The sequence below is a fragment of the Thalia democratica genome, chromosome 2 (genome assembly GCF_965202585.1).
Source record: "Thalia democratica chromosome 2, ktThaDemo2.hap1.1, whole genome shotgun sequence".
NCBI lineage: Eukaryota > Metazoa > Chordata > Thaliacea > Salpida > Salpidae > Thalia > Thalia democratica.
In genome coordinates this window covers 55,094,822-55,107,102 of record NC_139166.1, presented here as the reverse complement: position 1 = coordinate 55,107,102, position 12,281 = coordinate 55,094,822, and the positions used below count along the sequence as shown (strand labels likewise).

The window sequence follows — 12,281 nt, the reverse complement described above, 5'->3', positions numbered from 1 at the left end:
TTAAAAAATTTCTATTGGAGTTTCCATTGAACATTTTCGCAAGAAAAAAATATATACTTGTTAATTATAGTTTACCCAAAAATTCAACATAAAGTTTGTAAAAGTATTCAATGATTAACTTGTTTTTTAAGGTCTGCTTAGACTTTTAGTGCTTTTATATTTGGAAAGGATTTACTGTTATAAATTTAAATTATTATTTTGTGAACTATAGAAAAAATTTTCTATCAAAGTAACTCGATTCATGCCCTTTAAAACTATTTAGATCTCGATCCAGCTGGGTTGTACAGTATATAAAGGTATAATTTACCATAGTAAAACAAAAGAATGCATACTACAAAAACTTTTGGGTATAAAAGCTATATGAGATATATACAAAAGCAAAACCACTATTGAAACTTTAATATATCTTATCTAAATTTTTTTTTACTGATCTTTACAAAATATATAATTGGACAAATTGAAAATAAAGTAGGTACTTAACTTTTATTAAACTTCATATTGATTACGGTTTAAAAAACTATGAAGTAATCAATTTTCAAACAACTTTGAGCGCTTATTCATTTATCGCCAACTACATGGATTTTTTTTGAAGATTGCTTCAATATTTCAGTATCATTTCAAAAAAGTACTTTAATTTATGTAAAGTAAAACTTTCTTCTAAAAACTTTGTATATTTCATAAAGTCAGACAGACTTTTAATACAAAGAAAACATGAACTTTGTAGGAATAAAGAAATATTTCTAAAATAAGGACTTTTACTATTTTATATAATAAGAAGGTAACTTTAAAAAAAATACTATATGTTAATTTTAAACACATTTAAGATTTAATACAAATTTTAAAATATAAAATACAGAATATTTAAAATCTAGCAATAAAATCAATATCAAAATTATTACAAATCACAATTAAGTACTGTATTGTAACAATTGATTTTTTAGTTTTAAAAGTTAAAACATTTGCTAAAACTCAATATGTAGCTTATAAGAATTATTCTTTGCTGACATTTCTTAAGAACAGACATCAGTCACCAGCATATAAGTCAAAGGTCCATCTAGTTATTACGTCATAATGCAAACTCGTCACTTAACATCGCGTTATTGACGACACTCATATTAAACTGAAGTGCCTATATTTTCCTGCAAGCTTGTCGTTATTAGCTGTCAGTTGACAAGCCAGTTTATTTCAACCAAGTGCAGTTTATTTATCATATTGCAAAAAAAACATTGAAACGAATTTTGAGACGAAATGAGTTAAATATATATTAATTTCCTATTTCTACAAAATTTATGCTGAAGTGATGTTGAACTTGTTTTTATCAAGTATAAAATTAAGTATATATTCTTTAAATATATACTTTTGAAAATTGATAACATACATGACACTTAAATTCAAAAAAAAACAAGGAAAAATTAAGTAAAATTAAAGCAAAAATTTAAACATATATATATATAAGTAAATGTATTTTTTTGGTATAATTTATTGGCAGCAGCAAAGCAACTTTTATACGCATTTCACTTAATTAACTTCATATAGTCACAAAGATTATATGAAGTCTTGCACCATGTAAACTTGCTTTGTATTTCGTTGAATATTTTTACCGTTGTTAGCAACTGGTGTTTTAAAGAAAAAAATATTTAAACAAGGCCAAAAAACGAACAGCTTGAACTTGAATAAATAAAACGAATTGAGTAAAAAGCAAGCATTCGGCGTTTGAATATAGTAGAAATATTTTGGAAAGTAAAAAAGAAAAAGTTGCATCTTAGTTGAAATAAATAAAAAGCTGCTACACGTTGAGGCTGTATTCGCAACGTTTCTTGTCACTGAAACGAGCAACAAAAGTGCTAAGTATTAAAAAAAAAGTAAAGTTTAATTTGATAAAGAAATAAAGAAAATAGCTTTTCAACTCTCACATTCATTTACCTAAAAAAATTTAGTGAAATTATTTTTTGTCAAACTTCTGCGCCAGCTCCACGTTTCCCCACCTTCCCGCGTAAACCTGCACGCACTTGAGGTAAATCCCCCTCACCCGAGAGTCTTCCACGGTGAGCGAGCAGTCCCTCACTTCCGACACGAGGTGATGCATCGTGGACGGGTCGTCCTCCTCCAACGCCGCCCCCGTCAGCTTGAACTGTGACGTCATAGTTACACATTGAGTATAGCCAATTGAGATTTGATTTGAGTTTATTTTGAGTTGCATAATAACTTATAATTAGTTTAGAAATGAGGTAAAAAATATTTGTAATAGAAAAAAAAACCTTCAAAAAACTACCTACATACACTTAAATAACTATAAAAAATTGTTGTTTAATAATAGTTAAATAACAGTTTATAAAACACATCTAACCATTTCACCGAAACAACTGACGTGGTTTTCAGTTACTTGGTCTGCTCTTAAAACCTGTAAAATGATTTTTATTTTAATACTTAACACATTACATATTACTTATATTTTGTGTATTTATAAACAACTTGAAATTTTTATAAATTTCTGGATTTGTTTGACTTAAGTTGATATGAATACATATTTAAATATTACAACAACTGCGTTTTTATATTCAAAATAAAAAAACAATCGAAATTCAACGACATCTGTAAATTAAGGGTTCAAAACCACCAACGGTTCCTAATAAAATATTTATCGGAAAGCAAATGAATTTCAAGGTGTTTATGAAGGCGGTTAGAATAAATATTTGAAACGCCTACAGCCAACTTAACTGCAGCATTTTTAATTTAAGCCAACTCCAGCATTCATATAGTTTTTCTTACCATTATAAGTTTTCTTCACCACGAATAGTTTTCAATATTTGTAAACTGTTTTAATACAATTTTTCTACGTACAGCTAAAATTAAGGTATTATGTAAGTAATTAGGAATGTGAATTTAAATTGGTGATAATTTAGTGGCCGTTTGTTACTTTAACATTTGACAAACTGCTTAACAAACATGAGTCACTCTTTTAAGTTTTCTAAAGGCTAACAAATTCAGGTATATTAAAAAAAAACTTACCGCTGTTAGACATACTCATTTGCATTCTAACTTTTTGTTTTATTTTTTATTTACAAATATAAGTTTGTGTCTGTGTCAGCAACATCCCTTTTAGTCTTATTTCTTGGTTATACAATTGCAGCTTGCTTGTAAAATTAAAGTTTTTCTTTCAAACAAAGACTGCACGTTTCCTTGTTTGGTATATACTTGTTTTCCTTCACTAAAATTTTCCAAGTTCGTTCATAGGTTTTGTTTTCTAGTTTTCGTTTGAGTATTAATTTACAAAGTTTGATTGTGTTTTTGTATTGATCATAGCTTCTGTTTTCAGGTTTGCAATTGGTTGTTGTTTTGTGAGTAGTAAATGTAGTTTGTTAATTTATAAACAATTTATTGTGCTAATGATTATTTTAAAACTTATTTCTTACTTTTCTTACAGGCTTGCTAAGTATCAGAATGCAATTCAAATATGCACAGAAATAGCAGAATCAATAAATGAATTACACAATGAACAGCATTTTGGAAGTACATCATCTGTTGCTAATGTAAGTATGAAAATTAAAATATATGCTTATATAAGATAATAATATTTTAAATATAATTATTATACTTTTTATACCAGTTAAAAACAATCCTGTTGATATTGTTTAATGTTTATGTATCCAAAAGTTTGAAAATGCATTAATTTCTGACAAGACTTAGTAATTTTGATTTATTATCAGGTTTTTAACATACTTACAACTTAAGTTGAAATTTAGGTAATTTGTTTAAAAATGTGTTAATAAGTAAATGTTTAGATTTTTCAAATTCATTCATATGCATATTACTAGTTTAACAGTTTAATACTTATTTTAACTATCAAAAAAAATTCTGTAAGTAAGGTTCTTATGTAATTTTTGTACAGAAATAGTTTTGCTGTTTTAATCCAAAATGTAAAAATTCATTGTGTTTTTCTACATTTCACAGGTAAATGATCATATTAAAAAAGATATTTTGTTGATTACTTCACTGAATGAGCAACTAAAAGTCGAACTGTATAATCCAACAAAATTAAATCAAAAGTATGTTTACGAATAAAAATAAAAAAACTTTTTTTTAAAGGGTTGATCTTAAAGGTACCTAAATTTTTGAGTTTTTTTAAGTTTTTTCTTAAAATATTTCTAACTTCAAAAACTTTTATAAAAAGAAAGTCAGATAGTTAAACTTTAAGCAGTTGATGTAAAGAAATAATATTAACTTTTAAAGGCATAGAGGGTAAAAGACCTTTTTTTGAAAATTAGTATAATTTTCTAAGTAAATAATCAATCTACCAGTTACTTTTTACTGCTTGTTAAAATCCAAAGAAGCTAAAAATATGTTCAGAGAAAGATATATAAGTGATAAAAGTTAAAGGGTTAAATAGGTTCTCAATGGCAGGTGCAAACTAAAAAGACAAAGTTAGACTATTGCACTAAAAATGTATACAAGCCAAATATGCACAAAGAAATTTTTGCACAAGGGGTCAAATATGCACAAATAGACAATTTTGCACAAAGCAATTTCGCACAAAGGGTAACCTTTGCAGGATTAAGGGTAACAGTGATAGTAAAAGTAAAAAATCAAATAAAGTTTTGTTGAAAAAAGACAATAAAATATAATAAATTTAAAAAAAATCAAAAAAATAGGAAAGACAAAGTTACCAACTGAGGGTCAGGGTTAGGGGTAACAGTGATAGAATGTAAAAATTGAACCATTGCAAAATAGACTCTTTGTGCAAAAATTACATTTGCCCTTATTTAAAAACTTTGAGTTACTATTAGATAATTTTTAAAGGAGAAAAAACAGAGCAATTTTTAAGTTATAACCATTTTTGTAAACAAATCTGATACCAAAACTATGAAACCAAAACTTTTCAAGGCAAAAAATGTCCCTTTGTACAAAAGTGAAACTTTGTGCAAAAGTGTCATTGTGCAAAATTAATCCTTCTTGCAAAAAAGTCCCTTCAGAAATATTTGACACCTACCCCTAAAAGTATGCCTTGTTTTTGAGATGAAATTGTTTTAAATGTTTCTCAGAGTAATCTGATAGTTTTTCAACAATTTGTAGAAAATATATTTATCTATTAGTATTTTCTATATATTTTTAAAATAAACATATTTATTTATTTATTTTATTTTGTTATAATATTTTAAAAAATGCTTTTTTTCTTCAAAAATTCACTCCTGTTAGTTATTTGTAATATAAAAAAATAAAATTCTTGAAAGTTTGAAATGATCTGCTCTAAAAGTAAAAGATATAATTGATTTCCTTTTTTTTTTCAAATTTTGAGAAATTTGGCCTTGAAAAGTTTTGATTTCATAGCTTTGGTTTCATAGTTTTGGTATCAGATTTTTTTACAAAACTGGTTATATCTTAAAAATTGCTTTGTTTTTTCTCCTATAAAAAGTAACTAATAGTAACTCAAAGTTTTCAAATAAGGGCAAATGTAATTTTTGTAAAAAATAGTTTTTGGCCCCCTTATGCTCTTTAGAAATTTCAATAAAACATTTTAAGTAATAGCTTAAGTTAAGAAACATTTAACATATTGATAAATTACAAAACATGTATTAAGTTTTTTGTTGCTAAAAAAATATAAAACAAATTATACAAAGCTTAAACATTTTAGTGTGCTTGAAATTAAATTTTTAAAAGCTATTAGTTTTGAATACAGTTTCATAATGTAAAGAATATTTTTAAGTAGAATACATTACAATAACACTGCAAACAGAACCCAGGGTGAACTGGAAAGACGTCAAAATTTGTTGGATAGCTTATCAAGCAAAATACAAATTTTAAACAGCACGTTTACGTATGGCAGAAAGTTTCGTATTAATGAAAGGCTAGTTGTTGGTTCATCTAATAGTCTTGTTTTCATTAATTTTAAAAGACTTGATAGAATAAATATGTACATTGTACACATTAGTGTAGAACTAACAGATTTGTTTTCACATCTTTTACAAATATTCTCATTAGTTCAATAACTTTATATATAACTGTAAGTCAGTTATAAAAGCTTATAGGATTAAAACTAACATGATAAAAAGTAGTTGTTAATGTATGTATAAAAAATTTAAAGGATACTTAACTCAGTAAAAGTAAATAAATTTCAAGCTATTCTTGTCATTAATTACATAGCATAAACATTATAACTTTATAGAACAACTATATAACACTATAGAAATACTAAAGTATTTTATAAAAACCTTATAAACAAAAGGTAATTACAAATGCAAATAACAGTAAACTTTAAAGCCGGATTTCCCAAACTGGGCCAAGTGGCCCCTTAGGGGCCATGAGTGGTAAAGGGGCGAAAGGGGAGCATGAGGTCATAATTTGAAACTAACACTAGGTATTATGGAGTTGATGATGAGCAAAAAAAGGTCTTATTAGGCTGTTTTGTTGTAGTTTTTTCAGAAGTCTTTTGGAGGGGTCATTGCTTTTTTTATTTCTTTAAAGGGGGCCTTTTTAAAAAAAGTTTGGGAAACCTTGCTTTAGACTTTTAGAGCTTATATGGAAGTATAGTCTTATTTTAACAGAAATAAATGAGCAATTAGTTATTTTTTTATCGTTTAAAAAATTTAATGGTTTTTGAATCATAAATGATCAACGTGAAAAATCTAAGTAGATTATTGAATAAGTCAAGAGTTGCCATACACTCAAGATAACTCAGACTAGTTTGGATACTTTTAGTAAATTTTAAGTTAATTTTTTGTGACTTTTAATCTTTTTATTTCTCTAAGATTTTGTTTTGATCACTGTTTTTGATATTGATTTAATATTTAAAGGTATTTTTGCTTGATCAATAGTTTTTTTGGCTTTTGGCTCATACTTTCAGTTTTAAAATAAACTCAGGCCAGTTTGATTCACCCTAGACAGAATTTTTTGCCTAAAAAAGTGGTAACCCTGTTGAAGGCAACAACTTAAAATAAAAAAATCACTTGTTCTATCTCTTGTTACAGATTTTGAATCGTTTTTATATTTTATGAACAGCTTGTCAAAAGAAATCTTTAATCTTCCAAATAATTTTTTTTCAATAACAAATAGAAGAAATGAGTTTCTGCTTTCTACAAGTTATTTAAATAATGATTTTAAAATATTCTTAAAATTTTGGAGTAAATTACTTTAAAAATGTAAGAGGAAATATATATTTTAGTAAGTTTTCAAACTTTAAATAAAATTAGCCATGAAAAAGTTCACCTCTATAAATTTGATTTAGTATTGAAAAACTTTTACAAAACTAATATTTTGTAAGAAAAAATGATTTATTTTTTCTACAACGAGTATCTTATAGTATACACTTAAAGCTTTCATACAAATGCCAAAGTTTATTTTTTTAAATAAAAAGCCCATTATTTTTTCCTTAGACATGCAAAAATTGTAACCACATTAACATAATTGGAACATACATTGTATAGTATAATTATAAAATTTATCAAAAACACAGTTCAGTAAGTATACATATATTATAAGTATTGAAAAATCTTATAAGAAAAGCAAGAAAAAAAATAAATTAAGTATATATAATAGAGTATATTCAGTTTTTTATCCACATAAATTCAATTATTTTGATAAACTATAAATTCCTTTAAGTTTAATTAAATAAAGACATTATTAAAGATTTAAAACATATATAACTATATATTATTTTAGATTTTAATCATAAACACAAGTTTTGCAGAAATTACAACTAAAATAAACTTATACTTTTTTTCGACTATAATTAAATACCTTTTTACATACTTGAGTATGTGCTCTTTGACAGACTTGATATAAGACTTATATCTTTACAGTAACAGTTAGATTTGTATGAAATACAACTTTTGTTGTGAGGTACATGTTATTATTATTATTATTATTATTATTATTATTATTATTATTATTATTATTATTATTAAATAATAAGTATTAAAGTTGAAAAAGTTTCTCTGCAAAATATAAAGTACTTTTTACTTGTTTAGCGTTTTCATAAAGACATTTTTGTTTATAAAAAAAAATTAAGGATTTTACATAACTTTTAGGCCCAATAATTTTTATAATTTTATTATAAAAAACCACCTATTTTTTTTGTGTTTGTTATCTATAATTTTTATTTTTTAATATTTTCATAATTCCAACATTCAAAGTCTTCTAAATTATAAGAAGAACTTTTTCTGAAAGTTTGAGGTCTCTAGATCAAAAAATGAAGGAGAAGATAGGTTTTAGTGATTTTTTAAATTTCCAAGAAAATTGATGTTGAAAAATTTGCGGTCCATAAGTTTGTATTGGAAACTTTTTATAAAAATTACAATATCTCAAAAGTTAAATCAGATTTTTTAATTCTATAAAAACTGGCTATTAGTTTGTACTTCAAGCTTTCATATAAGATACAATGTTATTTTTAGTAAAAAAAAATGTCGGACCTCCCCCCCTATGCCCTTAATAGATGTTCTTTCAATTAATTGTAAAGTAAAACACACACAGCTTAAAATTGTGAACTTTTTATAAAAACAGAAAAGAGTTGTTGGAATCAACTTCAAGCGGAACGAACATTCAAGCAAGCAACTATTGGCTTGAAAACGACGAAATTAACACGTTACAACTTAGTATGAAAGAACAAATATATAAAGGTAGTTAAAAGTTGTTGGTTATTAGTTAAGTTTGATTTCTGTTTGAATAAAAATCACAGTTTGAAAATCCGTTTTTCTGTGAAACTGAGTAACTGTAAATTTCAAATAAATTGTATTTTTTGTTTAATTTCATTATAACTTCTTTCAAAACTTTTTTTACTTAAAGTTTGTATTAAGCTAGTAATAATATGATTATTGTATGTATTATTGTTTTTTATAATTTTATTATTATTAGTATTATTTTTGTTTCCAGAGCAAGAAAAAGGACTTGATTTACTAGCAGGGTCACTCAACAGACAAAAAGAAATTGGTATAAACATTGGAATACAGGCTAATGAGCATTGTGGTTTGTGATTATCTACAATTTAATACTTTCTATTATTTGCTTGAGTGAGTGCTTTTCTTGATTGAAAATTATTACTTTCTTTTTAAAATTATAAAGTTAGATTAACAAATGTTATAACAACGTTTGTTTTTACTTTAGATAAAAAAGCAGTAAACTGAATACTTAACAGTTTCATAATAAAAAACGTATACATGGTAAGTTTACCAGCAAATGTTGAATATTTAAAGAGTTTTGAAACCATAAAGTAGTTTTAAAAGTATAATAAGGCTTTGAAACTGTTTAAGCATAGGTCTAGCTTCAGTATATTAAATATTTTCATGAATTGTAAAACTATACTAGTTATTGTAATTAATGTGTTCTATCTAATCTCAGATATTTATTTTTTTTTTAAGTAAAATATAAGTAAACCGAAAAAAGGTACTTGTTTATTAATTAAAATATTTCAATAATTTTATAGTTCTATATTAAGTTTTGAATTATTTTAAACATTCTATGGTTGTACTTAACTTAATATAATATTTTTAATTTTTAATTATTTTTTACTACAGATATTTTGGATGAAATAAACAGCAAAACAGAAGTTAACCACAACATGTTAAATGAAAATTTGTTACAAGTTGCAACTGTTAACATGACCAAGTCTACTTTTGGTGAGTAGAAATTCACGTTATGAATTTATAAATGATAATAGTTTGTGTTGAGAATTATTAGAAAAATATTAATCTAAATGATACAATAAAGAATTGTTTAGAGATTTTATGTTCTAATTCTAATTGATTTTATCATTAAAAGTAGTTTGTTATAGTATTTAAGAAACTTAATGTTATTAACAAGCTTAATGTTAAAAGAGCTTAATATTAAAGTAATTAAGAAGTGTTTGGTATAAAAATACGTTTTTTATTGTTTTCTGTCATCATTTTGAAATAACGTTTGCATTACTTTATTTTCTAACACATTTTTATTTAAATTTTAATTTTATGCTGCTTTAATTCAATTCCACCTAAAAACTTAATAAAAACTGCTTCAGTCGGTTTTTGGTAGTTTTTGTCAGATTAATTTTTTTGACATGAATAATTTTTGTTGTTAACTAGCGTTGCCAAAAAACATGGAACTTAAAGAAACCTGGAATTTGACAATTAAGGTAAAAAACATGGAAGTTAAGAAATTTTGAAAATATCTGGTGAAACTTTGAATTTTGAACAAAAATCACTAAAAAACCTGCAGTTCTAAACTATATTTACATGTTAAGTATCGTAATATCGATTAGATACAAAACACCTATCATAACGATAATCCTTTAATTTTTTCATTAAAATACATATTTTAAGTAGCTTCACAGTATCATTTTAATGTTATTATACTACTTAGAACATTTTTTTAAACTCAAGTTTAATTTTATACGTATGTACCATAAAACTTGTTTTTTAAAAACCTAATAGAATTTCAGAAACCTGGAAGACGTTTACAGAACAACCTTTGGTAACCCTGTATAAAGTAATAAAGTGAAAGTATAGTAGTAAAGTTTTAAATAAAAAATAAAAATATTAAGTTAATTAAAACTTTGATAGTGCTTAAAATATTTTATTATAGCAGATATTTTTTTCTATAATATTTGTGTGACTCAAATTTACACTATGGAAATATATAATTAAGTTAAGTAAAATTGTTTATGTAAATTGCCTCCAAAAGAATTTAAAGGAAGTTAAACATCTTGAACTAAGAATTTTTTTTTATATACATCGTTTCATTAAGTAGCCTTTTTAATTGAATACAGTATAACATTTTCACAGGTCTTCAGATGGTTGTTGTGTTACTCGGTGTAGTCTTAATTGTAGTGGCGTTCGTTCCAGTTTGACATCATAAAAACATATACCTCTAAGTGCAATTACAATACAGTCATTGATTATTCATTCGTGTTATAGATAACTAGTAAACATAATTATAAAGTTATAAACTTAGTTTTAACTTTTTTATTTAAGTGAACCTTCCCTTCAAAAAAACATTTTCTTCAAAACTTGATAACTGATTTGAAGTTTTAAAATGATTGTTTTGCGATGTTAGCTTGTTGTTTAAAGCCCAATCATGTCCAAAATATAAATATCTTTACTGTAAACATTAATTAAAATAAAATCTACATTTACTCGAAACTTGATGGAAAAAGTATCAGCTTCATTGGTTTTTTTTTCTGGTTTAGTTAAACTATAATTAAGATGTAAATTGATCTAAAAATATGTTTTAAAAAACTCTATTAGCTGGTATATCTTTATAAAATCTTTTGATTATTTTCAAAGTCGCATTTTGATTTCTAAAGAATGTAAATGAGATAATGACTTTTTACTTGATACTACATTCTAAAATACTAGATACAAATTAAAGATAAAAAAAAAGAATTGTGTTTACTAATCATTGTTTTCTTTATTACTTTTGTATGAACTTTTTTAGCAATGTAGGATCTTATATATTTGAATTTTAAGTTGTGTGATTAAAAACAAATTTACTTTTTTTAGTTCTCTAGTTTCTTTTCTGATGTTTTTAAGACTTGAAAAAAGTTATTGGCACAGTACTAAGAAAACAAAATTAACTTAGTTTTAGATATAGTTATATAGAAGTACTCATAATTAATAACTTTTTTTTGGCTCAGGGTTGCCACTCGGTCAGAAAAAGTCAGGAAAAGTCAGGAAAATTAAAAAAAATGACAAAAGTCAGGAAAAGTCATGAAATTTGATAAAATTAAAAAAAAGTCAGATTTTGTCAGTTTAAATTTACAAAATTCCTGGTTTTCCAAAGCCTTCAAATGGTAAAAATTAATTAAAAGTCCTTTAAAGTCAGAAAAAAATTCCAAAATTTTCCTAGAAATTTACATAAATATTTAATCTTATTTCCAATGTTTTCATAAGGAATAAATTAGTAAGTTATCTTTTATAAAACTGCAATAATTTTCTATTAACATATTGAACAAGTACCCTACTTGAACAAGCAGATTTTGTAAGCTCTATTGATGATCCGTAGCAGGACACTTCCATAGTGAAACTGATATATACACAAAAGTTTATCTAGCATAATTTTAGAATCAAAGTGTTTTTTGATTAAGTAAATAATTGAGTTCTTTATAATTAAGCAGTTAGTTTAGTATTTTATGTAACAAGTTAATATGTATACTTTACCTCTTTATATTTTTTCAAAGTTGTTTAAATTTATAAAATAAGTTATAAGAGAGGTATATGCCAAGATTAAGTTTACTTATTATTTTTATTTTTTGTAGAGTAACTTGAGTTTTTAAAGTAAATAAGAGTATATTTATTTGTTACAAATTTTATACTAAATGA

The 12,281-nt window shown here is 24.9% G+C and overlaps 1 protein-coding gene across 1 annotated transcript; it reads left to right on the top strand.

Moving 5' to 3' along the window:
- The first annotated feature begins 2,946 nt into the window (after window positions 1-2,946).
- On the top strand, window positions 2,947-11,794 carry LOC145828728 (syntaxin-8-like). Its single transcript, XM_082936483.1, has 8 exons — window positions 2,947-2,963; window positions 3,425-3,530; window positions 3,952-4,046; window positions 5,732-5,842; window positions 8,494-8,609; window positions 8,863-8,955; window positions 9,504-9,605; window positions 10,746-11,794. The coding sequence occupies exons 1-8, from the start codon at window positions 2,947-2,949 to the stop codon at window positions 10,808-10,810; spliced, it is 705 nt and encodes a 234-aa protein (XP_082792609.1). The 3' UTR covers window positions 10,811-11,794.
- The last annotated feature ends 487 nt before the right edge of the window (window positions 11,795-12,281 follow it).